The 27,727-nt window shown below is 51.5% G+C and overlaps 1 protein-coding gene across 2 annotated transcripts; it reads right to left on the bottom strand.

Annotated features, from left to right (window-relative positions):
• Positions 1 to 8,489: 8,489 nt before the first annotated feature.
• LOC308661216 (major histocompatibility complex class I-related gene protein-like) lies at positions 8,490 to 26,172 on the bottom strand. Of its 2 annotated transcripts, none has more exons than XM_081316103.1 (7): positions 26,067 to 26,172; positions 20,655 to 20,900; positions 20,046 to 20,321; positions 18,707 to 18,994; positions 17,372 to 17,443; positions 16,264 to 16,432; positions 8,490 to 9,082 (listed from the first exon to the last, which is right to left on the bottom strand). In XM_081316103.1, exons 1-7 carry the CDS (start codon positions 26,137 to 26,139, stop codon positions 9,079 to 9,081), a joined length of 1,128 nt encoding a protein of 375 aa, XP_081172229.1. In that variant the 5' UTR covers positions 26,140 to 26,172; the 3' UTR covers positions 8,490 to 9,078. The 2 variants fall into 2 exon arrangements, with proteins under 2 accessions (XP_081172229.1, XP_081172228.1); XM_081316102.1 differs by lacking the exon at positions 8,490 to 9,082 and adding an exon at positions 9,108 to 9,432 and having other exon boundaries at positions 16,245 to 16,432.
• Between the last annotated feature and the right edge of the window lie 1,555 nt (positions 26,173 to 27,727).

Genomic DNA, 27,727 nt, shown 5'->3' with positions numbered 1-27,727 from the left:
CCAAAGACCGCGTCCTCCGGAGAAGCAGCCAAAGTCAGGGAAGGAAAAACCCCGCCCCTTCTGCCCCGCCCCGCCCCTTGGCGCTCCAGAGAGCCGAGATCTCCCGGGGTGAAGTTCTCCACTCCGTCGGCCGGTTCTCCCCCAGCCTTCGAGTCCTCCAGTGAAGAGGGGAAACCGGGCCGCTCCTTTGCTCCTTTTAGATCTCCAGGAACGGGGAGCGGGATCTGAATCGGACGCTGCCCGCAACCCGAGGCGATCCCCCCTTCAGGGCACCGCCAGCCAAGCTTAGCAGGCAGACCTTCCGGTTACGCGCGTTGTGTGAACGCGGTCGCAGCGTTGCCCTCCTTGCACACCCGCCAACTCCCCCCCCCGCCTCCTGCGGACCTTTCACCAGAAGGTGGTCGTAGCCCCCCAGGTGCAGCTTCATTTCCGTTTCCTCCGAGGAGTTGGGAGAACCAATACTCTATTTGAGGAAGGGGTTCCACGAGGGGACAATGGGCGTCTTCCCTTACAACTTCGCTTATGGGATGATAATGACTTTCCGCAAGAGCCTCTGAGGGAGCGGATCCGTTTTTCCTTCTTAGTGGATCTTTTCCTTGAAGCCACAATCTCTCCTCGCAGCACGGAGGGGGAGGGGGAGGGGAGGGGGGAATGGCGGGTGTGCAAACCAGCAAGCGTGGAAGAGATCACAACGCGGAACACGCTAGCTGGAAAGAAACCCCGGGACTCCTCCAAGTGTGGTTGTGAGTCCGGGAGAAGGATTTCCTTCCTAAGCCCTTCACTATACAGCTCCTGTTCCTTGACACCTGGCCCTTTCCCTAACACCCCCCACCCCATTCGCAGAACCCACTCAGCCAAGCCCCACAATACCAGCCTTCCTTATAAAGAGCATTTCTTTCCCTTTGTCCACAGGACGACCCTGCGAGGTAGGCTGATCTGAGAAATGAGGTTCTAGGGCTGAGGGTGAACTTAAGCCTGGGTGTGTCCCAGGCCACACATTGCCTGGGCCTGGTACCTGAACCCAACCGGGTTTGTCTCCTGCTTGGAGACGGAGATTCAGGAGAAGGAGAAACGCTCAGACAGAAGCAGAACAAAAATTCTTCGCACCTGAACCAAATTAAGTTGTTACCTAAGGCAATGAAATGTCTGCAAACTGCTTTAAAGGTTTTATTTATTTATTTATTTTATTATTACATTTATATACCGCCCTTTCCCGAAGGACTCAGGGCGGTTTACAGGGTGATTAAAAAAACCAAGATACAAAAGTTAAAAACAAGTTTAAAAAAATTATATTTGTCCCTGCATAAATAAAACCCCAGTTAAAATAAAATTAATCCTCAGCCTGGGCCAGAGAGCTCGAAGAGCCAGGTCTTCAGGTCCCGGCGGAATGAACGGAAGTCGGGGGCAGTCCTAAGCTCCACTGGCAGCTGGTTCCAAAGGGCAGGCGCCCCCACTGAGAAGGCCCTATCCCTGGGTGTCGTCCGCCGGCAATCTCTTACCGGTGGCACCCTGAGAAGACCCTCCCTGTGGGCAGTGGCGTAGCGTGGGGGGTGCAGGGGGGGCTGGCCGCACCGGGCGCAACATCTGGGGGGGCGCGCTCGACGGCGCCGGGATCCGGCAGGGTGGAGGCACCGGAGCCCCAGCCGGGAAGGGCCTGACGCCCCACGGCGCGCCACACACACACACACACACACAAACACACAACCACACAGCGTGACTCCTCCTTCGGGCCGCTCCGCCTTTGCTCCGGCGCTGGACGGAAGCCTTCTCTCCCTCCTCCCCCCCCCAAAGGAGAAGGCGGCTCCTGAGCGTGCACAGAGCGCGGCCCTCCTGCAAGCCCGGGGCTCCGCTGCAGAGGCTCTCCCAAGGCGCTCCCGGGGTTGCCAAAGGCGGGGGGGGGGGCGGCGGGGCTTGAAAGAGGGTGGATTTCCCGCGGGGGGAGGATCGCTGCAGCGTCTCTCCGGGGGTCCCTGCTCCAACCGTGCATGCAGACTTTGGGGGCGAAAGGACGTGGTCGGGTGCGTGTGCGTGTGTGTGTGTGTTTGTGGGCGCGCCCGTGCTGTCTCTGTTCTGCAAAAGGCGCTTTTTTAAAAATAATAAATAAATAAATAAATAAATCCTGTCCTGCTGGAATGCAGAAAAGCAGCCCTCGCCCCCCCCCCATTAAAAGCTTGAACTCTTCTTCTGCCTTCAATCTCAGTTTCTGGAGCGCGAACAGGATTAAAAGACAAGGATGCGTTCGATTGGCTCAAGAGTGTGTGAATTTGACCAGACCCGGTGCGGGGAAAACGAGCGCTCAGATGCCGCCTTCCCCAAATTGGCCATAAACTGGGATTCGTTTAATGTCATTCAACCGGGGCTTCGTGAACGTCACAGAAACACACATTAACTGTGTCAAAACATTTCTCTCTCCAAACTCCCAAGCTACAGACTTTCCCTTTTATTTAAAGGGGGTTTGTTTGTTTGTTTTTTTAAAAAAAACTGTTTTATTTAATAAACAGCGGTTTATTTAAAGACCACATTCACACAGCACCCTAATGGCAAACCAAACGTATCATTGGGGTGACATGACAGCAAAGAATGGTGTGTGTGTGTGTGTGTGAACTTATACATCCAAAGCACCAGAAGGCAGGACAAGAAACAATAGATGGAAACTAATCAAGGAGAGAAACATCCTGGAATTAAGGAGAAACTTCCTGACAGTGAGGACAATTAATTAACCAGTGGAACAGCTTGCCACCAGAAATCGTGGCTGCTCCATCACTGGAAGTTTTTAAGAGGAGACTACTCAAATTGTATAGGGTCTCCTGCTTGAGCAGGGGGTTGGACTAGAAGACCTCCAAGGTCCCTTCCAACTCTCTTATTGTTATGGATGTGGATAAAGGTACAAAGAGAAGGAATGATAGTACCTCACTCGGAAACTCAGTTAAAGTTCCCAACTTTCTCCCTTCTGTCTGCTCCTAAGTCTTCGGCACCCAGCCTGGTCCGCTGACTTTGAATGACTGAAACTTTTGCTGGCAGGATGCTAAACCAACAGGTAAAGCTCAATTCCCTTACGTCAGACTGACTGGCAGTCAGGTAACAACTGCAGCCGCCGCACCTGCGGCTGCTTGCTGCTGCTGCTGCTCCTCCTCCTCCTGCTGTATTGACTCTCTGCGGCCACTCGGTTCCCCCTGCAGGAGGCGATCGGGACCGCCCCCCCCCCACACACGTCGCCAGCAGCGAGAGTTTCCAGCCAGGCCGGCGAATCTTTGGGGTGAGGTGCCAAAGAGAAGGAGGCGGCTTGGATTGGATAAGCAGCGTCTGGGCAGAAAATAGGTCGGGCGCCGCAGCAAGTATGAATTCCTGGGGTTCAGCCTAAGCAGGCAAAGCTGCAGGGTGGGTTGGTTGGCTTTTCCGGCTTTGGAATAACCTTGGGAAGCTGAGGCATTGTAAGTTGGAAGTCATTGTTTGTCGCCTAACATGTTGGGTCAACCCCACGCCACATGCTAAGCCATAAACCGTGGTTGGTATCCAGGGTTTAGGACAAGATGGAGAAAACTAGCCAATTGTGGGATCATAAATCTTGATGAAGCCCATCATCGCTCCATGTGATGTATGCACTCAATCTACAAACGTAGTCCAAGCCTATTCACATCTGTTGTAAGGTCATTCTCTTGTGGGGTTTATCCTGACGTCCACTAAGAGTGGAACAAACATGCCCCATTAACCATTTTCAACGCCATGTCCTCTCTTTGTCTCATCCTAAATCACAGCTGAGGCACCTTAAAGTTGCCTTGTTTCAGTTTTAAACTAGCATTTTCCCTCTTCTCCAGAGACCCTTTTTTGCCTTGAACCTAACTCAGGGGTAGGCAACCTTGGCTCTTTTATGACTCATGGACTTCAACTCCCAGAATTCCTGAGCCAGTGGAAGAGACTCGAGTGCTAAAATCCACGGGTTAGGGGGCGCAAATTACTTGCCTTGCCCCGGGTGCTGACAACCCACGCTACGCCACTGTATGGGATCCGCGACCGGCTAACCGTTTAAACCGTTTAAATTTCGTTTAAACGGCAAACGTTTCTGCACTGGCTTGACGACCTGCACAAACAAACACACAGACAAAAACACACACCAAAAATTTCTGCATGCTGCAGCGGCCAATTGCCCGTCCCGACACAAAAACAGAAACACACAAATGAAACACAAACAAACGCGCGCGCGCGCACACACACACACACACACACAAGCCCACACAACGATGACTTTTTCTTCCGAAAGAACAGGAAAAGTCTGCCTTAAGATCTCCCCTCTGGGCTTGCCAGTCACCCGGTAAACATTTCTGCACGCTGCACCGGACAATTGCGCATCCCGACACAAAAACAGAAATACACAGAGACACAAAAATAGAACAAAAACGCACACAGGCACACAAACAAACACACACACGCAAACACGCACACACAAAAACCGTTCGTTTAAGCCGTTTAACCCGTCGGTTTAACCCGTCTAAACTGCTTAAACCGTTTAAACCGCTTAAACGTGAAACATTTCTGCACTGGCTTGAGTCCTGCACAAACAAACACACAGACAAAAACACACACCAAAAGTTTCTGCACGCTGCAGCGGCCAGTTGCCCTTCCAGAGGAGGGACTAGGTGTCCTCTGCTAACTTCCAGTTCTGCCACAGGCAGTGCAAAATCAGGCCAAAAGTCTACAGCAAGATTAAAACGGGCTATTAGAAATAGATGGAAATAACTCTATTTGATGATCCATATCATTACAGCAGCAAGAATGTCGTTCGCCCAGAATTGGAAAAGGAGTGAAATACCGGAGGAAAGCGAGGCGATAAATAAAATTTGGGCGTGCGCAGAAATGGACAAATTAACCCTGGAAATCAAGAATAAAGACCAATCAGGCTATTATAAAATCTGGAATAAGTTCTACTTTGGGTGGGAACAAAAGGAAGGTCTCCATCTGAGTACATGGATTGGTTGATTGCTTTAAATATGGTATAATTGTATATAACTGATGTGTATATTGTGTGTATACAAATATGTAAATCTCAAAACCAATGTAAGACAAGAAGGTATGTCAGTCCGTTGACATCGTGTCCAATGTTTTAAACAATAAAATTTGGAAAAAAAGAGAAATAAATTGATTGAAATAGATGGATAGGACGCCCTCCCCAACCGGGCAGAGCCTCTGGAACTCGCTGCCGCGGGAAAAACAGGCGGCCCGTCTCAGGTTTCCCCATCCCCGCCCCCGCCGGCCACTTACCTGCCCACCCTCCCCAGAGCAACAGGAGGGCCGCCGCGGACCAAAGCTCCATCCGGGCCCTCGGAAGCCCCGGCCGGATCCAGAGGCCAGACAGGCAGCCCCGATCAGCTGGCGGCGAAGGAGAAAGTCAGCAAAGGGCGCCGGAGGGGCTGAGCGCTGGGAAGGGAAAGGGGCGCGGAGGTCATCCGCGGGGGGGGGCGGGGGGGTCCCAGCGCCGAAGCTCCCATTGGGGAGAAGGGAAGGAGACCCCCGAGAGAGCCAGGAAAGGGAAGGAGCCGGAGCGAAAGGAGGTTCGGGGCAAAGATCCGCCCAGCCCCGAGAGCGCAGAGGAACATAGGGTAGTATACTGTTAGTAAGGTTGGAAAGGACCTGGGAGGTCATCTAGTCCAACCCCTCAGTTGGTGGGCCAGGCGTCGTGGGAACGGCCTTTATGGAGGAGGCGGGTCAGCTCAGTGCCCCTGCTTACTCAAGAGAGAGCCCCGCCCTTGGGGTGGGGGATGTTGGGATGTTGGATTACAATCCCCATCCTCCCCTGCGGCCTGGGGATGATGGGGGTTGCCTCGAAGTCCCGAAGAAAAGCGCTGGATTGCTTGGGAAAATAAGGGCGGTCGGGAATCGGCCGTTCTTTAAATCTAGGAATTTTTAAAGTAAAATAAAATAAAATCTATTCCTTCCTCACCTGCCAGGCCGTCCCGCTTCTTTTCTCCCGCCTTGGCCGGCTTCCGACGCTGTTAGTCCGGCAGTTGCCCTCGGCGGGAAATGAATCCCGAACGGAACCGAATCCGGCGCTTTGGGCCTTTGGATCGCTGCCGATCCTCAGCCTTAAGGATTCCCATCGCGGGCTCTGGCGCCCTCGGGAGAGGCCTGGTGAGTCTTGCCAGGGGGGAGAAGGGGGGGGGAGAAGCAGGGAGGGAGGGAGGGAAGGAAGGAGGGGGCGCTGTGCTGGGGCTGCCTCCCCCCCCAAAAAAAAGCCTCGTTGCCAAAAGAAAAACGGCTTCCTTCCCCTCGCGCTTCCCGGAGCTTCCTCGAAGTTTCGGCGTTTCTGATTCGGAGTGAAAGTGAAAGTGAACAGGAGAACGCTCAGAGCTCCGCCCCCCTCCCCCTCCCCCTCCCCTTTCCCCCCCCCCGCCCATTCCTGTCCGGACAGAGACTAAGCCTCCCTCCGGTCAGCTTACACACACACACACACACACACACACACAGACACCCCGCCACAATCAGAAAAGGGATGCAGCTTCCAGAGTTGTGAAATCTCCGCACCAGCAGCTCGTCTTCTGGGTCCTCGGACCGGAGCCTTCGAACTCGGCTGCTCTGTTGCAAGAAGCAGGCGAGACAGCTGGCTAACGAAAAAACTTTATTTGGGAACCGGGCAAAGAACAGGTTAACAGCGCTTCTATTTATACTACAGCTGGCCGGCCGACAACCAATCAGGGCTGTGCCGGTTTCCCGCTAGTTTGGTTGGACCAATCGGCGTCTGGGCGCCTTGACAGCTCGGAGCTGTCAAACGGTTTGCGCCTGCGTAGTCACTTCCCGGCAGCTTTTGACAGCTGTCAAAAGCTGCCGCGGTTTTACCTCAACTCCGAACTTGTGTATTATAAATCTTTAACGAGTGTAACATTTAACATGTGAATACACAACATCGGCCCTTTTGGGACTCGGGGACCGACTCCCAGAATTCCTCAGCCAGCCTGGTAAAAATGAGTTCACCCTTCGTTCTCTTTGTCCACAAAAGTCAACATCTGCAGGCGATTCTGCCCTTAGGTGGCAAGTCCAATCAGGCCCCCAATCCATCTTCTGCGCTTCTTGCAAGAGAAGCTCAAGATTCTCAAGCAAAAAAAAAAAAAATTCCAAGAAAGTCCAGTTGCCTTTTGAAAAAAAAAAAACCTTTGGGACCACCTTGACCCGGATGATTGGGAATCTCCAGAGACACCGTGGGTCAACCTGCTCCACAGGAAACCCTCAACGGACTCTGGATGTCCTGCTTGGGGAAGGATGCTTGTGGGGGAGGGGAAAGGGACCTTGGCCAGGGTGGGACTTTCCTCACCTCCTGGAAGACGTCCCTCATCTGGTGCCAGTGGTGGGATTCAAAGAGGGGAACAACCGCTTCTCTGTGTGGATGCCGCTTCTGGAAGTCCATTCTGGGCTTGGAGAACAAAAAATTAGCTACCGGTTCTGCTGAAGTGGTGAGAACCGGCCGAATCCCACCACCGTCTGGTGCCCCTTTCCATTGTAGTTAACTTCTACAAAGCTGCTCAACAGGGCTCTTCTCAGAGGTTCTGGAGATGAACACCTGCGCGTCTCTCCAACAGTTGCCCTTTCATCGCTCTTTAGGAGCCTCTCTTGGCGGTTTCAGGCTGTGAGGTTGGCGCAGCAGCAACAGATGTGAGATTGTGCTGCTGGTGTGTAACTCAGGGGGAAAGAATTACAGTGACCCAGAGAGTGCATGAAGCAAAGGACACAAAGACGCCCCCTCCCCCATCTCGGCCCATTGCTGGGAAAGTAAATCAAAGGGGAAAAAAAAAGTCCTCACAGATATCTGGAACTTTCCATTCCTGGGGGCTCTTTCAACCTCCAAGCACAGGGATTGCTGGGTGTGTGGGGGAGGGGGGAAGGAGGGGAAAGGGGGCAGGGAGGTGCTGTGTAGATGGTTCCAAAATCCCAGGCGTGTAAGCCCAACAACCACACCTGACAGGTGGAAAGGAGGAAGATTTTGATTTTCACAAAATGGGACTTGCTCCAAAATCCATGCTCCATAGTGGATCCCCCTTTTATACACTTTTGAAGAACACGCATTGCCTGTCACGAAAACACACATCACGGTGTGCCAAGCGTTAAGAACAAGATCTTACGTAATGTACATTTTGAGTAGTCCTAGCATGGTGTAAGTCCAGCTAAAGCTTACAAGGTGTGGGAGACCTTGACCTGATCCGTAACATTTACCTACGCCAAAAGCATCTCTCAGCCACTTGGGTACCAGCATCCTGCCCATAATGGACAGGCATCCTTGGGTAGGATGGCCGATGGTCTGACTCTTTTTTTAAAAATGTTTTTTATTAGTTTCTTCTTCTATATATTATATTGCGTATTATATATTATATATTATATTTCATGTCCATCTCTGCACATTCTAGTATTTTTTTGATTGTTTCGTCATCTGATAGTATTCCTTCATTTTTCCAGTGTTACACAAATATAATTCCTGCCACTGTTGTGACATTGGAGGGGATTGGCAGATGCTTCTCACATCCTGCTGTGGGAACCTTGGTCTTCTCTGACTTGGTGCTTTTCTTGCAGGTCTTGTGGGTCTTGTGTTATTCTTGATGTTAATTTTTGCTCATATAGGTGCTGGTTGCTGCTTAAGAGATGTTTTGGTATTCTTGTTTCCTTCTGGGTTTTTGGAATGTAGACGTTGTTTATCTCTTTTTCCCCCCCTTCTTTTTTATTTTATTGAAATCATCCATAACTACATCATAACAATACATCGCAGTGCTTATTAAAATTCTTTTAGAAAAAAAATACAAAACGTAATAATAAACATTCTAATAATTTAGACAAGTTGCTGTTACACTGTATAATCAATCCTTCCCGTAACCATCCCTTTTTGTCAACCATTCATACCACGGTCTCCAAGATAAATAATAATGTGTATCCTCCTTATCTTTCAACAGCGTGGTCAAACGGTCCGATTCCTTACCAGCCTCTCCGGGGCTGGCAACGGCCATGTTTGGCCGCAAATCAGCGAAAAGATCGAGCTGGTGGGGGGGAAGAGAACTTTCCTCACCCGCTCGCCAGGTCTGCGACGTCACCGGAAGTCTACATTGTTTATCTCTGTGTGCCTGTGGATGGTCACTTTGTCAGAGTGGCAGGCCTCCAGGAATTCTCTGGCATTTTTTGGATTTGGCTTGATCTAAGGATGCTCACAGTTTCCCAGTTGAAGGTACGGTTAAGTCTATCCATGTCTTGTGAAATGAAGGAGTTTTCATCATGTCTTTTGACTGCTAGCTGGTGTTCATGGATGCGTTTTACTGGTCTCCTTCCTGTTTCTCCTGTGAAGGGCTGCTAAAGTAGATAACTCTTGTTTTCCTTCTGGAGCGGCTTTACTTCTTGCCTGTGCAATGACAACACACTGATTTCTGGATCACTTTGTGTCCTTTGCAGTCCACAGGATGCCTTCTGCTTCAGGGAGAGAGACAAAATGAGGGAAGTGAACACCTCCTTTTGCATGGGGTGTGTTAGATGTTTTGTGCCAGCCATTGGCAGTTCCCCAAAAAGGTCATCAGATGGGAGCAAAGAGGCTTCTTTGCTTCCACTGATGAGTCAGGGGTCCCAGACCCCTGCAGACCCATTGGCGAGAGAGTTTTATGGTTAGGGAGGGGCTGAGACCCCCCATAAATACCTCTGCTCAAGGGGCTGCTCTTTGTTCAGTTCAGTTCAGTTCAGTTTCTGCTTCTACTTTTTGTTCTGTTCCAGTTATGCTATGCTAGCTTTCTTTCTTTTCTTTTGTTCTCTCACATGCAGGCATGAATGCCTTCATGCCAAATAATTCTTTCTCTCTAATCTATTGTTAAATAAAGCTTCATATGATTGCATCTCTGCGTGATGCCTTTTCACTTGGAAGCACCTTAACGATCCATCGACCTCGTGAGACCATCTCACAAGTTGGAAGCAAGAGGATGGTTTAAGGCAACGCTTCCAAGCCAGCGGCTATTGCAAGATGAGCACAAACCCATTTAAAATGGATGGCAGGAGATCCCAGATTGTGACCAGGAGTCTTCAATCAAGATCAGCAGCCCTGCCTACAGCCCCTGAAGCAAACTCCGCTCCAGGTGAGAGCACAGATGACCTCCATTCCCTCAGAGGATCCAGCGGAGCATCTGGGACCCCTTCGCATGCCTCCCTATGTCTGCACGCCACAGAGGGAAGCGTGGAAGGCTTGCAGTCCGCCCAAGACTGCTCAGATGCAGCAGAAATGGACCTGGCTCAAGCCAAATGCCGCGTGAGCCAGATGACTGAACAGGAACGCGAAGAGCTGCTTCTAAAGTTCCTTACAACACAAAAGACGCCACAAGCCTCTCCACGGGGGACCCCAGCGCAGGAAGCCTCTGAACACCTGGTGAGTCTTTCCCAAGCGACCACGAGGCCCCCTAATATGGCGCCCACCACCCTGAGTGACCCCGGGACCCCAGGGATTTTGGCGCGAAATTTCCCGCCAAACTGTGACCTACAGCTTCCTGGGGCAACCGGAAACAAGATGGCGGCCCCTAGTAACCCCACATGGTCTAATAAAGATAGGCCTCAACTAAGCCTGGTGGCCCAGCAATCCCTGGCATCCAGCCGAAGCAGCATGCAAACCCCTGGGTCCTCCCCACCAGAAAGCCTCAAGTCCTATGATGCCAATAAAGCCTGTCCACCCGAAACTGCTACAGCAGGGCTTGAAGCAGCCATCCAGGTCCTGGTTGCAGCCCTGGAAGCCAAAAGGACAGCAGCTCCAACATCGGGGGTAGCCAGCCCCCCTCCAAGGCCTCCTACCCTATCCCCAGGGCCTAACTGCTGGGAGCCGCCCAGCCTGGAGCCTCCCAACTATGAACCCCCGCAGCCTCCCACCTTCTCTTCAGGTCTTCAGGACCAGCGATGGGCTTCTCAGGGCAAATCAGGCAATCCGGGCAATCCATGTGCCATCCAGCCTCCATCCTGCCAGGAGGCATCTTGCAATCCTCAGGAAGAATCTTCAAGGCTCCGCCCCCCCTATGCCTCATGGGAAGAGAAGAATCCCGAGCATGCCCAGACAGAGCTACACAATAATCAGAGAAAAATCCCACTAACGACCACCAGAGGGATCCCTTTACCTTTTACCTCAATGGATAGCTCTCAGATGTTTGAGAATGGGACCGACAAAAATTCTTTTCCACCTGCCTCTAATCTCCCGAACGACTTTAAAAAACTACAACTTGGGGGGGGAGAATTACAACAGTTGGAATAGAGATGTGCAGGTATGTCTATTAAAGGATGGGACTCTAGAGATGGTTCAGAAACCTCCTCCTCTCCCCTGGGGACCCCGAGAAGAGTGGCGTCATAGGCAAGCATATACCACTCTGCTGAGCTCACTGGATGGCAACTTGTTCTCCAGCATTCCAGAAGGACTCACAGCTGGTGAAGTTTGGCAGTTATTATACAATTTATTCAACAGCGACAGCATCGGTTCGACCACCAGACTTACAACTGAGTTTTACTCCTCCAGACTGAGATTTGGGGCCAGCATGCCTGAACATCTTGGAAGGTTGAAGGCACTCAGAGCAGAACTGGTTTCCAGAGACCACCCCGTAACTGATGCGAACATGGTCGCTGTCATTCTGGCTTCCCTGGACAGAAGTTGGAGCAGCTTCATTGTTTCACTGGAAGGGACCAGGAAGGAAGCCATGACTCTGTCCTACCTCACAGGGAGACTCATAGAAGAAGATAGGAGAAGAGATGCAGGAGAATACACCAGAGTCACCACTCAGCAAGCCAGAAGGGGGCGCCACAACTCAAAGCAAATTAATGCTCTACTTAAGTGTTTCATCTGTGGCTCTGAGGAGCACCTCAAGAAAGACTGCCCCCATCAACAACAAGCCCCCAAACGTGGTCCCAATCAAGTAAGGGGCAAAGGGCAAGGAAGGGGGCGTGGCGGGGGCAAAGGAAATACCAAGGGCAATTTTCTGCATACTTGTTCCCTCACCCCCATAACAAAGGTTGACTTATGGTTACTGGACTCTGGAGCTTCTTCTCACATTACCAATATGAGTCAAGGGTTTAAAGGGTTAAAGAAAATTAACTCATCTGTCAAAGTGGCCAACGGTGATAAAGCTTTAGTTGTTGGGGAGGGCACTGTTTCTGTACCCGGGCTAGGAAAGGTTGAAGGAGTATTACATGCTCCCTCCATTGCCAACAACCTATTAAGCATTATCAAATTATGTGACGATGACAAGGTGGAAGTTTTATTTCGCAAAGGGGGAGGTCATGTCACCCGGAACCAGAGGGTCATTGGATAATATTGCCATCATAAATGGTTTGCCATACTTCTCCCCTGAGAGCCCACCCACCTCAGAAGGGGCCCCACAGCCAGCCCCAAGGCTGTTTAAGGAGCGCAAGGCCGAAGCGGTTGCACCCAAACCCCCACTCAAAGCAACTAGAGCCAAGAGGGTGTCAGTGGGGAAGCCGCTCCACGATAAGTGTGCCCATCTCTTACACAGAAGATTAGGTCATGCAAGCTTCCCTGTAGTTAAAAAGATGGGAGAATTTGCTGAGGGAGTCCAGCTCAAGGATTGTGACGTGTTCCTGGACTGTGCCATTTGCAAAAAGACAAAGAGGAAGGCTGCCCCAATCCCTAAGATGTCACTGCGTAAGGCCCAATACCCGTACCAACTAGTACATGTTGATTTGGTTGGGCCTTTCACACCATCCCTAGGGAAAAGACAGTATTTTCTCACTGCTGTTGATGATTTTTCACGATACGGCCACGTGTATACCCTCACAGAAAAATCCGAAGCCTTTGACGCCATAAAGTCACTGTACAACTTTGTAGAGACCCAGTACAAGACCAAGATCGCACAACTGCAGAGCGATCGCGGGGCTGAGTTCATGTCCCGAAAATTCCAGGACTGGGTAAGGCGTAAGGGCATCTGCCATTTTCTTACTGCGCCATTCACCCCCTCTCAGAATGGCATAGCTGAGAAAAGAAATGGAATCCTGCAAACTATGATGCATAGTCTGATTGCAGACGCTGGGGTCGCAGAATCATACTGGGCAGAGGCGGTGCACTATGCCAATTACACCTTAAACCGCACCTGGAGCAGTGTTGTGGACCAGACCCCATATTTCCTGGTCCACGGTAGGAAACCAAGTCTGGGACATTTACGTGTGTTTGGTTCCTACGCATGGGTGCACATCCCCAAGCAGCTGCGGAAGAAGGGAAGATCTGTCTCCCAGAGACTAAGGTTCTTGGGCTATGCTCCTGGCTCCAAGGCCTATCATTTCCTGGGAGAAGGGGGCAGGCCTGTGACTTCCCAATCTGCCTCTTTCGAAGAGGACTCCAATTGGACCCAGATCCACTCGAATGATCTGAGCCCATATGTCAACCGACCCAGCAAGGACACACCGACCACGACATCACCTGAGACGACCACATACCCTGCCACCGACGAAAGTGAGGAACAAGACGAACATGTCATCCTACCTGGATCAGATGGGGAGGATGAGCCGTCCAGTCCCCCAGCGACGCTTCAGAGACCCGCGGAACAAAAGGGCGGTGAGTGGCAGAAGGTAAGGAGGTCAAAGCGGTCCAACAAAGGGATCCCGCCAAAGAGAATTGACATTGGCCACATCGCGTCTGTTAACAGCGTTGTGGTCACCCCAAAATCCTTCTCAGACATCCAGGAGCTGCCCATCGAAGAACAGGAGAAATGGCAGCTAGCGATGGAGAAGGAGATGCAGAGCTTAAAGAAACTCAAGGTCTTCACCCCCCAGCAACCACCAAAGGAGAGAAAAGTCATTGGCACAAGGTGGGTTTACAAAGCCAAACCACTTGCCAATGGCCTCTACCTGTATAAGGCCCGTTTGGTAGCTCAGGGCTTTGCTCAGTGCTACATGGAGGACTATGCGGAGACCTACTCTCCAACCGTCCGGGCAGAGAGCGTCAAGGCCGCCCTCGTAACTGCAGCCGCTCTGGGGGAGGAAGTCTTCCAATTCGACATCCAGACGGCTTACCTCCACGCCAACTTGGACCGGCAGATCTACGTGAGGGCCCCTCCTGGCTACCAGCAAGAAGGGAGAAATACATGGTTGCTCCACAAAGGGTTATATGGCCTCAAGCAGTCGGGGAAATTATGGTATGACTGCCTTAGAAAAAGTTTAGAACGAGTTGGTTTCACTGCATCCCATGCAGATGAATGTGTCTTCACACGCAACTCCAAGGGTACCACAGAACGGGTGTTAGTTTATGTGGACGACCTACTGTATGTAGGACCTGACAAGGAAGGGTGTGATGAATTTGCCAAGGCCCTGGAAGAAAAGTTTACTCTGAAGTCTTTGGGGTGGGTTGACAAGTACTTGGGTGTGCACATCTTGGCCACTAAGGGGGGGTTCGCTCTATCTCAAAAAGAAAAGATAGAGGAGTTATTAGCCAAATGCAAAATGGCAGAATCTAACCCAACGCATAGCCCGATGCAAAGTGACTATTACAATCACACTCACAAGGACGGTCCTGAGTTCACAGATAATAAGCTTTACAGATCTGTGATTGGCTCCTTGCTATACATCAGCAATTGGAGCAGGCCTGACATAGCTTTAGCTGTGAATCTATTGTCCAGGCATGTGGAACACCCAAAGGAATTCCACTGGACTGCTGTTAAAAGGGTACTTAGGTACCTCAGGGGCACGGCTGATGCTCTCCTTGTGCTAGAACCAGAGAAGGGGAAGACGGCCCAGCTCTCCGCTTACTCAGACGCAGACTGGGCTGGCAACACCAAAAGTAGACGGAGCACCTCTGGTTTCCTCATATTGCTAAATGGCTGCCCTGTCCATTGGCATGTTAGGCAGCAAAAATTTGTTTCTTGCTCCACGGCTGAGGCTGAATATGCCAGCCTGTCAGACACGGCCAATGATTTGATTTGGTTCAATGATCTGATAACGAGCATCTGGGCATCTCCTCCTCTGCCCATCCAAATTCAAGAGGACAACACAGCTGCAATTGCAATCTCGGGGGCGTATGCTGTGGGCTCTAGGTCCCGCCACATAGACATACGCTATAAAAATGTCAGGCAGCTTGCCAAAGAGGGTTTTATACATGTTGAGCATTGTAACACAACTGACCAGATAGCTGATCTGTTCACCAAACCTGTTCCCATTGACCGGCACAACCTTCTGTGTAAGCGTTTGTGTTTGGTCTTCTGAACGTGTTTATGCATGTCTATGACACCTGCTCGCCCCCTCACACACATTCACTGGTCCCTGTCATTGGCTGGCAAGAAGGGGAATTGTTAGATGTTTTGTGCCAGCCATTGGCAGTTCCCCAAAAAGGTCATCAGATGGGAGCAAAGAGGCTTCTTTGCTTCCACTGATGAATCAGGGGTCCCAGACCCCTGCAGCCCCATTGGCGAGAGTGTTTTATGGTTAGGGAGGGGCTGAGACCCCCCATAAATACCTCTGCTCAAGGGGCTGCTCTTTGTTCAGTTCAGTTCAGTTCAGTTTCTGCTTCTACTTCTTGTTCTGTTCCAGTTATGCTATGCTAGCTTGCTTTCTTTTCTTTTGTTCTCTCTCACATGCAGGCATGAATGCCTTCATGCCAAGTAATTCTTTCTCTCTAATCTATTGTTAAATAAAGCTTCATATGATTGCATCTCTGCGTGATGCCTTTTCACTTGGAAGCACCTTAACGATCCATAGACCTCGTGAGACCATCTCACAGGGTGTGTGTGTGTGTTTCTTCTCTCCTCCCTTCAGCTCTCTCCTCCCCCCACTGGAAGCTCATCAGGCATGAGGAGAAGCAGTCAAAGAGGAAGGGAGGATTGCAAGCCCCCCCCCCACTGCACAAAGAGCTGCTGGTGCCCCCCACTTCTCCCCCAGTGTCCCCCTCTGCCTCCAGCTCATGCTGGCCAAGGAGTCTTTTTTCCCTGGATAGCCCCAGCTGCCCTTTTCCTTCTCCCCCTCCCCTCCAGTCCTTCCTGGACAGAAACCCCCCATTTCTCCAGAGTACCCCAATTCCTGCTCTGGGCTCCTTCCCCGTTTCTCTCTCCTGCCTTGGAGCTGATGGGCCAGAGAGGCTGAGTGGAGCCGGATCTTCCCCTGCAGAGCAACCCATCCGAGGAAGCCCCGGATCCCCACATGACTCCCTTGGAAACACTCTGAGGATCAATTCCCCACCTCCAACAATCCTCCTGGTCCTCTCAGATATGCCCAAAGCCCAGAGTATTGTGCCTTAAATGGCAGCAATAATCGGCAACAATCACACTCACCCCTGATGTTTGCCGCGACAAGACTGATTGCGTCTCATCTTTTGTATAGTACATGCAGGTGGGAGTAGCACAGGGAGTGTGAGGGAGAGCCTGGAGCCTGGGAAAAGAAGGAATGCTTTGTGAAGGAGTCGGATCATGGCAGGTTGTCACTTCCTGATAGAGACTATTTCTGCGTCTCCTCCACCAACCTGACAGATGACAAAAAGAGAAGAGAGTTCGTTTATTTGGGGGGGGGGAGCAACTCCTGCCTCAGATGGAGAAGGGTTTATTCTGAAGACCTCCATAGGGACCTGCACTGGACCGCCATCAATGATGCTAAACCTCTTGGAATCGTATTGTGGGCACGGTGGTGTTTCCCCACATAGTCTGGGCTCAGAAGTTCTTAATTCAGCTGTCACAAATTTTGTGACCTAATCTTAAGCTAGCCAGATCTAAGAACTAGCAACTTTTGGCTGATCTTGAAAGGCAAAACTGGCCCTGGCTGGGTTAGAGAATCACCAGCCAATCGGAAGAGAAGGCCCATCCTGGAAGAAGGAAGTGGCAAAGCACTTCCAAATCCTGGCTGAGAAAATCACAAGGAAGTGCTGAGATGCACATGGTGAAACTCAACGGAAGAGACATGTCCTGCCTCCTTCCTCCCTCTTGTGTCTCTTGCTCCGAGTAGGAGCAGAAGAAGCAGCAGGAGCTTCTCCCACTGGACCTTCCTGCCTGCTGTTGCCTGTCCCCAGGTGTGATTGCAAGCGGGGGCAGAGGGCATGGGCCCCTCCCTCCATGGACCTCCCCTCCCATCAGAGCTTCCCTTTGCCAGGAGAAGTGGCAAATAGACCTCCTTTGGGGATAGGATTATGGGATTTCCAGCACTTCCCAGATCATTTCCTGGACTCCTGAGCTGCTGATATCTGCTCCTCTGAAGAAAGTCCATTCAGGCCAAAGAGTTTTCCTCCCAGACAAGAGATCTGCAGGGAATGGGAAAGTGGCTGCATATCTTCTTCCTTCCTTCCTGATCCATGTTCAAAACGCTGTTTGTGGGGGAGGGTCTTGTGGGGGCTCCTGGCTGCATCTCTTTCCCATCCACACCAGCTCAGTTAACCCAGAAAGACACAGGAGGGTGTGTTTGTTTCACTTACGGATCAGGAAGAAAATTCCAAGTCCCAAGACTGAGGCAGCCACAGTCGCCATAGAAATCCACCACACGTTGGCTAAAGAAGGAGAAAGATGGTTTTGATTAGGCAGATGTTGAGTTCCTTCAGATGCTGAACAGTGGAAGCATTTCCCAACTTGCATTGGCCTTCAAGAAGTGCCCCCCACCTGAAGGAAGCCCCTCCCCTCCAAAGCTGCAGAGGGAAGAGCCAATGGCCTTGAAGGGCATAACCAATCAGGAAGAGCCACAACCAATTATGCATCATATTATCTCCTGTATTATCCTGTGTCAGTTCTTCATACTTTTGCTGTAAAGTTACTACTTCCAACTCCCCTGATAGGAATCACTTTTCTTGCATTGCTCAATGAAGGACTGTATTCCCTGCTCTCCATCTGAAAACATGGTGCAGAAGAAAACAACCGCCCACCCCCCACATACACTATTTCAAACATTGGTGGAGATGAAACAGCATACGGGGGGAGGTACAAAAACTATCCCTATGGTGTTTAGAGAACAATGTGCATCTGAACATTGGCAAGACAAAAGAGAAGGTGCTAGACCTCTGGAGGAAAAAAGAGGAACCTGCCCCACTTAATATCTGGGGGGGGGGAGCTGTGTGAAGAGACTTTCCTCCTTTAAATTTCTGGGAGTCTTATCTCTGGGAAGATCTGACCTGGAAAGTTAATACAACCCAGGTGGCCAGAAAGGCCCAACAGACTCCACTTTCTCAGGGTCTTGCAGAACAACAGGGTAGAACAACGTCTAATGACCCTCTTTTACCTGTCTACTATAGAGAACATTCTCTTGTGCTGTATTGTGGTTTGGTATGCTGGTCTGACAGCCGAGGATAGGAAAGTATTACAGAGGGTGATGAGCAAAGCACAAAACATCGTGGGCTGTCCCCTGACACCACTAGATGACATTGCCAGGGATAGTTGCCTTGGAAGAGTGAGGAAAATTCTCAGGGATGACTCACACCCTGGTCGGTATCTCTTTACTCTCCTACCATCGGGTAGGAGATATAGCAGTATAGTCAGCCGTACCAACACACTGAAGAACAGCTTTTATCCATGGGCTGTTAGGCCCTTGAACAGAAAATAATTTTATAATTTTATATATGATTGACTTGTGAGGCTGGTGTGTTGTGCAATTATCTCTTATGGTGTAACAAGATGGTGGGTTTGTTGTCACTGTGAGTTGTGGTGGTGGGGGTAACGAAGGGAGGCTCAGCCAATCTCAATGTATACATGATTGTACTTTGACAATAAACTTTCATTCATTCCTGAAACATCTACACGTCATAATCTCATCAGCCTCTCACCTGTTTCCTCCGTCCAGCCCAAGACCAGGGGCTCCTGCAAGCCCTGGTGCTCCAGGCGACACTGAAAACGTTCCCTCTCCTTGGGGTCGATCTCAATGCTGAGCCAGAGATAATAGGTCCCATCCGAGTTGGGGGCCACGTTCCTAGGGAGGGTCTCATACTGGCAGGCCTCTCCATCTCTCGTCCAGGTGGCCTGGATCTCCTTGGGGTAGAAGCCAAAGGCCTGGCAGATGAGGACCTCCAGGCTGTCATCCACCTCCTTGCGAGTCACCTTCCCCACCGGGGGCTCTGCAGAAACAGCAACAACACAATTCCCAGGATTTCGAGAGTTTCTGGCAAGGCGCTTTAAATAGCAAGACCTCCTTGGGTCATCCTGTCCCTCCGCTCCCTCTCCTTGCCTCAAGATGTGGGAGCCCCTAAAATGGGGCATTGGGGTTCTTTAGATTAAGCTTTGAAAGGGATACAGAGAATTGGGGGTAATGTTCTCACACTGGCCAACGTATTCCCCAATTTGTTGGATTGATTCAATTTGAAGCCCCCAAATAGAATTTGTTCAAGTTGTTCAGATGGAAATCAGGAGCAGGCTGATTATTTCCTTCCCACCCAAATAGTTTCTTCTGCTTTGCAAGATTTTCCCGGGGAAATAGAATACAAGCCATGCGGACAGTAATCTTGTTACTGTCTTTCGACTGTTCTGGATCGAAACATGTGATCGTGATTTAATTCCTTGTTAAGACACTTGGTGGTCTGTTTAAGCAAATTTAGTCACATTTAACGGCCCTTTCCAGACAGTGAACTCATAAAGCAACTGGTTCATCTGAAATACCTTTATTTTGCATGTAGAAGAAGGTTACACCAGAGAAGGTGTGGTCAGGTGAAGACTGGACGGTACTTTAAGGTCGAAAGACAGTAACAAGATTACTGTCCGCATGGCTTGTGTTCAGATGTTACAATGGAGGATGGAACACAAGGGAAAAAGGAGGAGGAGGAAGTCCAACCCAGAAGGGGTGGATCCTAGTACAGCATCATGAGCAGGATAGGAATTACATCACAAAGGGGGAAGGTACTGGTAGACCCAATTAGCATATTATAATTTTCCCAAGAACAGCCACGTGGTGGCAGCACAGGGTATGAATTGCTTGCTCAGTTTTTTTTTATTAAAAGTACTTATTTGGGGTGGCACTGAAGATTATTTTTCTTCTGTAATGTGATGTCAGATGCTTCCTGATCCTTTTCTGCCAATATTTTAAAAGGTGGCCTGGCTGTTTAGGAGAGAAACAATGTGGGGAGGGGGGAGCCTAAAGAAACACGCTCAATGGAGACCCCCTTTGCCACTCACCCATCCTCTGCAAAGTCTTGTTCCTGTAAGACTGATATATTTCCAGCCACTCAATGCAGGTCTCCTCCAGGAAGGCTTTCGTTATGTTAGTCCATATTCCTTTGTCCTCCCACTCTTCCTTGACCTTCTGGGCCTGGGGCTGAGCTGCCACCCATCTGAGGGTCTCCTTGTCGAAGCTGAGGAAGTCCCTCCCGTGGTAGCCGTAGTGCAAAAACCCTCCTTTGCTCCCGTCTTCCATGAGCTTGCAGCCCAAAACTGCCTGCCAGGGGTGAAGCCCTGAAGGAGACCCAGAGGGGGTGGGTGTGAATGAAAAGGGTCTAGGATTCCTCTCCCTAGACAGCCTTAGAATCTTCCCCCCTTCCCACCTGGGGGTAGAAATCAGATTTCTCCTTCCCCTCTTTATCACCCAAGGAGAAACATCTTTGACTTCAATTAACCCTGTTTGGCTGGCTTCAGGCCATGAAGAATTTCTAGCTGAGGGAGAAAAATCAGGTATTTCTGTGTGTGTGTGTGTGTGTGTGTGTGTGTGTGTGTGTTTCCTTTGCAGGAAAGAAAATCTCAAGTCCCCTGCATCCATTGAAGGCCAAATGTGACACTGCATCTGCTCACCTGCAGGAATGTGACCCAGTTTTGATAACTTCTGCAGGTCAGGCCTGAAGACCCACTCAGGGGACAGAAACATCTCCTTGTCCATCTCCTCCATCCAGGGCACCAAAGGCTCCATCTTCCCCTTGAGGCTGCCAAACCGAGCTATGGGCTGGTCATCCAGGTAGGCCCTAATGGGGAACTGGGACAGTCCCTGGCTGGGCTCTGGCTGATGCAGGTAGAAGTAGCACAGGGAGTGTGTGGGAGAGCCTGGAGAGGGAGGAGGGAGCAGGGAGGAATTAGAGGGGGGGTCTTCACTGCAATTCCATCCCCTCCAAGCTTCTATTGTCACCCAGCAACTGTCCAACAAGTGGGCCACCCTCTTCCTGCCCTGTTTGGGAAGATTCTTTCCTTTAAACCGGAAGAAGCCCCAGCGTCTCTCTGCTGATCTTAAAAACATCTGGGCGGACCCACGTCTGGTTAAGTTCCCCCTACAGCTCCTCTGGGCCCTCAGGATCCCCAGCCAGCTGCTTCTGTGCCTGACTGAGATCGGTACCTCCCTTGCCAGCCACAGGCAGTGCCAGTCAGTCAGTCACAGGGGAGGGTCGACCTGGAGCTTCCTCCTTGTTCGACCTGCTTGCTCTCCAGAGAGACGCCTCTGAGGGATTTCCCAAAAGTGGCTTGGCTTGCAACTCCGGCAATTCTAAGAAAAGGGGAGAGGGAGGAGCAGGAAGGGGCGCCACGGCTTCTGGAAGGGCGGGGGGAGGGTGGGGGGGAGAGATACCGCGCAGCCAAACTGCCTCTTAATGCCGCCCCCGCCCCACACGCCCCCCCCCGCTCGCAACGCCAAAAGCCGTCCCGGCCTTGCTCCTTTTCCGCCTCCTCTTCTTCCCTTCGAGCTGCCTCCGTTATTAGCCAAGCCACTTTGGAAGTCTCCTTCCACGCGAAATGAATCAATGTGCCATTTCGCCTCCCGGCTGGGAAAATGAAAAAATAAAATAAAACGAAGGCTTTTGTTCTTCTACAAACAGCCCCTCCCTTCTCTTTGCCCCTCCTGCCCGCCCCCCAACTCTCCTGACGCAACTTCTTTCCCCATTGCCCTCTGCTGCTCCTGCTTCTCCCCCCCCCCCTTACATATAAATGAGCCCAGTCCCCGGGATAATACAGAGACTGGAGCCTGGCTGAGTTTTCGCTGCCCAAAGAACCGGCGGTCGCTCTCTCCTCCGCCCTTTCCTGCCGGATGCGAAGGGGAGCGGATGAGCAAGGAAATCCCGACAGGTTTCCTCCGAGGCTGAACGAATCTCCCGGGGAGGAAGGCCGGGAAAGGAGCTCAGAGGAGGAGAGACCCAGCCCGGGACGCGGCTCTCCCCCTCCCCTCTCTGCTTCCTCCCCTCCCACTCCCAGGTGCCCCCCCCCAGAACTCACCGCAGCCCCCACCATAAGGCTTTTGTCCCAGGCTTCCCTCCCGGAGATTCTAAAACACAAAGTCTGCGTCTTCCTACTTCCCATCCCAACCCTCCCCTTTCCCTTTCTCCCCCTTTCCTTTACTTCTTCCCCATCCATTTCCCTTTCCTCCCTTCCTCCTTCCCCTCCCTCTCCTCCCCTCCCCTTCCTGCTTCCCTTCCATTTCCCTTTCTCCCCTTCCCCTCTTAGAGTCTTCTCTTCTTTCCTTTTCCTCTTTGGGATATTCACTGTCGCAAAGCCACAATCGCCAGGAAAGGCTCACCTGGGACAAACCCCCAGAAGGTCTTGGGGGGCTGGGTGGGGCTGAGCCCAGTCTGGCCGGGACTCACCAGGAGGCTTAGCTGCTTCTCCTTCCATTGCAGATCCTCTCTATAACACAGTGTCTATCATAATAGAGTCTATGTGACCAAACGCTCAGGGAGCGGGAGAGGCTGAGAATCAAAGAATGTTTGTGTGGATGTAATACTCTAACCGCTGGGCACAACAAAAAAGGTAAACCATCTCAGGAATGACTGTGGCTTATTGTGCAGAGGTGAGACTTTTGAGAAAGAGAAGCTGGAAAGAGGGTTGTTGGGCTGGAAAATCCCCAAAGGTTTAGACTGCCAGGCAGGGTTCTTCCTGGGGCTACTCCTGGAGACTGTCTAGAGGTGCCCAGAAAGGCTTATCCTCCCCTATCTTCCTGGAAGCACTGGGGGGGGGAGGGGAAATGGCAGGTGTGCCCGGAAGGGAGGAGATCTTAAGGCAGAGGTTGCCTGGACTTTGGGAAGAAAAAGTCCTCCAAGTGTGGTTGTGTGTGTGTGTGAGAGAGAGATTGCCTTCTAAAGCCCTTCACAGCACAGCTCTAAATGGGGCAGAGCTTCTTCCTAGAAGCCCGGCTCTTTCCCCAAACTCACCATCAGAAGAAAGCCATTCAGCTAAGCATCTCCTGATAAAAGCATTTCTGCCCATTTGTCCACAGAAGAACCCTGTGAGGTAGGCTGAGCTGATACATGGGTTTCTAGGGATGAGGGGGATCTTTTGCCTGGGTGTGTCCCAGGCCATGTAGCAAGTGAACCTGAACCAGATCTGGCTTGTCCCCTGTTTGAAGAGTCAGATCGTGGAGGAGGAGGAGAAATACCCGAGGCAGAGTTGGTTCTGCCTCCAAATGTTCTTGGCACCTGGTTCTGCTGGGTGTCAGTGCTGCCAAAATCAGAAGTTTTTGTTTGAAAACAGATGGAAATGCAGTCACTTTTCTTTAGCTTTTAGAGCTAATTGATGCTGGGAGGAGATTGTGGATGATAGTCCAATTACTCATAACAATAACTCAGCCATGGGAATCCAAGAGACCAGAACTCATAACGATTTGGCAGGCTGGAGAGCTGTGGAGAAAGCTCACTTTCAAGCTAATTGGGGGTTGTGATTTGTGACTGTGAATTGGAGGAGGGAATTCAGTTTTTGGCTTCAACTGGCCTCAGCAGGAATAGCACCGGGCGTGTCTGGAAGAGCCTGGAAGGAGAAAAGGGGGAGGGACAGAATGGGGGGGAAGACTGTCTGCACCTCCAGCTCCTCCCTCATTGTTACTGGGAAAAAACCCTCTCCAAGGGGGGGACCCGCCAGGCTTCCTGCTCCTGGAAGCTACCCAGAAGAAGCCACCCTTCTTTTGCAGTCCTCTCAAGATTTTTCTCATCAGGAGGGAGGGAGGGAGGGAGGGGGAGAGAGAATGAATCACACACACCAGAGCAGACTGTGAGGAGCAGCCAGGCGTTGCCCTGTCTTTGCAGCGTAAGACAGAAAAACTGGCTGAGCTCCGAAGGTCCCTCTGTTCTTGGGAAATTGTTTTAGAAATAATAGAGGTTGTCCTCGAGTTACAGCCACAACTGAGCCCAAAGTTAATGTTGCTAAGCAGAAACATTCGCTAACTGAGTTTTGCCCCATTTTACGACCTCTCTTCCCACTCTTAAGTGAATCACTGCAGTCGTTAAGTTGGTAACGCAGTTGTTAAGGGAACCCGCTTCCCCCACTGACTTTGCTTGTCAGAAGGTCGTCAAAGGGGATCACCCGACTCCCCGTTGTAACTAGGAATCAGCTGTCGAGCATCCAAGGAGCGCAAATCGGCTGGCTGCAGGGAGGCTGCAATGGTCCTAAGTATGAAAAACCGTCATAAGACCCTTTTTCTCTGTTGAGACTTTGAAGAGTCGCTAAATGAACAGTTGTAAGTCGAGGGCGACCTGTAAAATAAGGCTGCAAACTCTTTTGCAATCGGCCCCTCCCTTCCCTTTGCCCCTCCGGCCTCTCCCCCAACTCTCCTCTCCTGCCACCCCTTTCCCCGTCGCCCTCCATCGTCCCTGCTCTCCCTCCTCACACGTGCTGCAAATTAGATCAGTCCCAGGACTCGAACAGGGCTGAGTTCTCGCAGCCCAAATGAGCCCCCCCCTCTCTCTTCCGCTCTTTCCTCCCAAGTGCAAAGGGGGCGCCGGTTACCAAGGAGACGCCCAACGTTCCTGAAGGGGGCTCGGCGAACCCCCCCACCCCCCAGGGAAGGCGGACTTTCCCTTCTGGGAAAGGAGTTCAGGGGGGGGACCCAGCCCAGGACACCACACCGAATATTCGGGTGGGGGGGCTACCACAAAGAATAAATAAACCTTTATTGTCAAAGTACAACATGTGTACATTGAGATTAGCTGAGCCTCCCCCTGTGCTCTCTCACCACAACACACAGTGACAACAAACCCTCCATCCCACCACACTATGTGAACTAACAACACCACACACCGGCCTCCCAAGTCAATTCTGCATAAGATTACGTCCCATTTAAAAGCCTAACAGCACACGGATAAAAGCTGTTTTTCAGCCTGTTGGTACGGCTGGCTATACTGCTATATCTCCTACCCGATTGTAGGAGAGTAAAGAGATACCCCGTCCAGGGTGTGAGTCATCCCTGAGAATCTTCCTCACTCTTCCAAGGCAATGAGCCCTGGCGAGGTCATCCAGTGGTGTCAGGGAACAGCCCACAATGTCTTGTGCTGTGCTCACCACCCTCTGTAATGCTTTCCTATCCGCGGCTGTCAGACCAGCATACCAAACCACAATACCATACGAGAGGACGATCTCTATGGTAGACCGGTAAAAGAGGGTCATTAGCTGTTGTTCTACCCTGTTCTTCTGCAAGACCCTGAGAAAGTCGAATCTCTGTTGGGCCTTTCTGGCCACCTGGGTTGTGTTGACTTTCCAGGTCAGATCTTCACAGAGGTAGACTCCCAGAAATTTAAAGGAGGAAACTGTCTCTACACAGTCCTCCCCGATGTAAAGTGGGGCAGGTTCCTCCTTTTTTCTCCGGAAGTCTAACACCATCTCTTTTGTCTTGCTGATGTTCAGGTGCAAGTTGTTGTTACTACACCATATGGATAGTTTTTGAACCTCCGCCCTATATGCTGTCTCATCCCCACCTGTAATAAGACCACAGTTGTATCATCTGCGAACTTGATTATCGCAGTGGGTGGGTCAGATGATACACAATCATAAGTGTATAAAGAGCTCAGTGGGGGGGGGACCCAGCCCAGGACACCACACCTAATATTCGGGGGGGGGGCTACCACAAAGAAGAGGGAGTCAAGGTATTCTCCAAACAAAGCGGCTGAAGGCAGGACAAGAAGCAACGGATGGAAACTAACCAAGGAGAAAAGCAACCTGGAACTAAGGAGAAATTTCCCGACAGTGAGGACAATTAGCCAGTGGAACAAGCTGCCACCAGAAGGGGTGAATGCTCCAACACTGGAAGAGACTGGACAGCCATTTGTCTGAAATGGTTCAGGGTTTCCTGCCTGAGTAGGGAGTTGGACTAGAAGACCTGAAATGACCCTTCCATCATCATCATCATCATCATCATTATTATTCACCACCACCATCATCATCATAATCAACAACAAAAGTAATAATATTCCCCCTCCCCTTCTGCTTCCTCCCTCCGGGTCGCGACTCCCTCCAGGAACTCACCGCAGCCGCCCCCGATCAAGGAGGCCCCCAGCACGGCTCCCAGGAGCAAGAGGGGCGCCCGGGACAGCCGCATCGCCCCCCAGCCCTTCGCGTCTGCAGCCGAAGACCAAAGACCGCGGTCCTCCGGCGAAGCAGCCAAAGTCAGGGAAGGAAAAGCTCCGCCCCTTTCGCCCCGCCCACTCCGTTCCTTCTGCCCCACCCGCCCCACCCACCCCCGCCCAATCCCCCCCCCCGCCGCCGCTCCCTCGCTTCTGCCCCACCGCCCCTTGGCGCTCCAAAGAGCCGAGAACTCCCGGGGTGAAGTTCTCCACTCCGTCCGCCGCTTCTCCCCCAGCCTTCGGGTCCTCGAGCGAAGAGGGGAACCCGGGCCGGTCCCTTCGCTCCCTTTCGACCTTCAGGAACGGGGAGCGGGATCTGAATCGGACGCTGCCCGCAACCCGAGGCGATCCCCCCTTCAGGGGACCGCCAGCCAAGCTTAGCAGGCAGACCCTCCGGTTACGCGCGTTGTGTGAACGCGGTCGCAGCGTTGCCCTCCTTGCTCCTTGCACACCCGCCAACTCCCCCCCCCCCGCCTCCTGCGGAGTTTCACCAGAAGGTGGTCGTAGCCCCTCAGGTGCAGCTTCATTTCCGTTTTCTCCGAGGAGTTGGAAGAACCAATACTCTCTTTGAGGAAGGGATTCCACGAGGGGACAATGGGCGTCTTCCCTTACAACTCCGCTTATGGGATGATAATGACTTTCCGCAAGAGCCTCTGAGGGAGCGGATCCGTTTTTCCTTCTTAGTGGATCTTTTCCTTTCCTCCCCTCCCTTATTAGTCTTCTGTTCTTTCCTTTTCTTCGTCTTTTCCTTTATTCCCTTCCTTCTTCGTTCAGTTGTTCCTTTCCACTTATTGCCCGAAGCCACAATCTCTCCTCGCAGCGCGGAGGGGGAGGGGGAGGGGGAGGGGAGGGGGGAATGGCGGGTGTGCAAACCAGCAAGCGTGGAAGAGATCACAAGGCAGAACACGCTAGCTGGAAAGAAACCCCGGGACTCCTCCAAGTGTGGTTGTGAGTCCGGGAGAAGGATTTCCTTCCTAAGCCCTTCACTGCACAGCTCCTGTTCCTTGACACCTGGCCCTTTCCCCAACACCGCCCCCCTCCCAGGTGGCAGAACCCACTCAGCCAAGCCCCACAATACCAGCCTTCCTTATAAAGAGCATTTCTTTCCCTTTGTCCACAGGACGACCCTGCGAGGTAGGCTGATCTGAGAAATGAGGTTCTAGGGCTGAGGGTGAACTTCAGCTTGGGTGTGTCCCGGGCCATGCATGCCCTGTGCCTGGAACCTGAACCAGACCGGGTTTGTCTCCTGCTTGGAGATGGAGATTCTGGAGGAGGAGGAGAAACGTTCAGACAGAAGTTGATCCCTTTCCAACTTCTGGGAAGGAAAACAAAAATTCTTGGCACTTGAATGGGATTAAGTTGATGGTGTTACCTAAGGCAATGAAATGTCTGCAAACTGTTCCAAAGGTTCTTGGGTGTGTCAGTATTGTTGTGAAACAACATCACACTGGAAGACAGCAGGCCCTGACGCTTGTTGTGGATGGCTCCTCTGAGTTTTCACCATAGACTTCTGAATTGATGGTCAGAATCGTGCTTCATGAACCCAAGAACTTTTGAGACTCT

Source organism: Vipera berus (genome assembly GCF_964194415.1).
Source record: "Vipera berus genome assembly, chromosome: 2".
Lineage (NCBI taxonomy): Eukaryota > Metazoa > Chordata > Lepidosauria > Squamata > Viperidae > Vipera > Vipera berus.
Note: the sequence above shows the minus strand (reverse complement) of the source record. Positions and strands in the feature narration are given on the sequence as shown.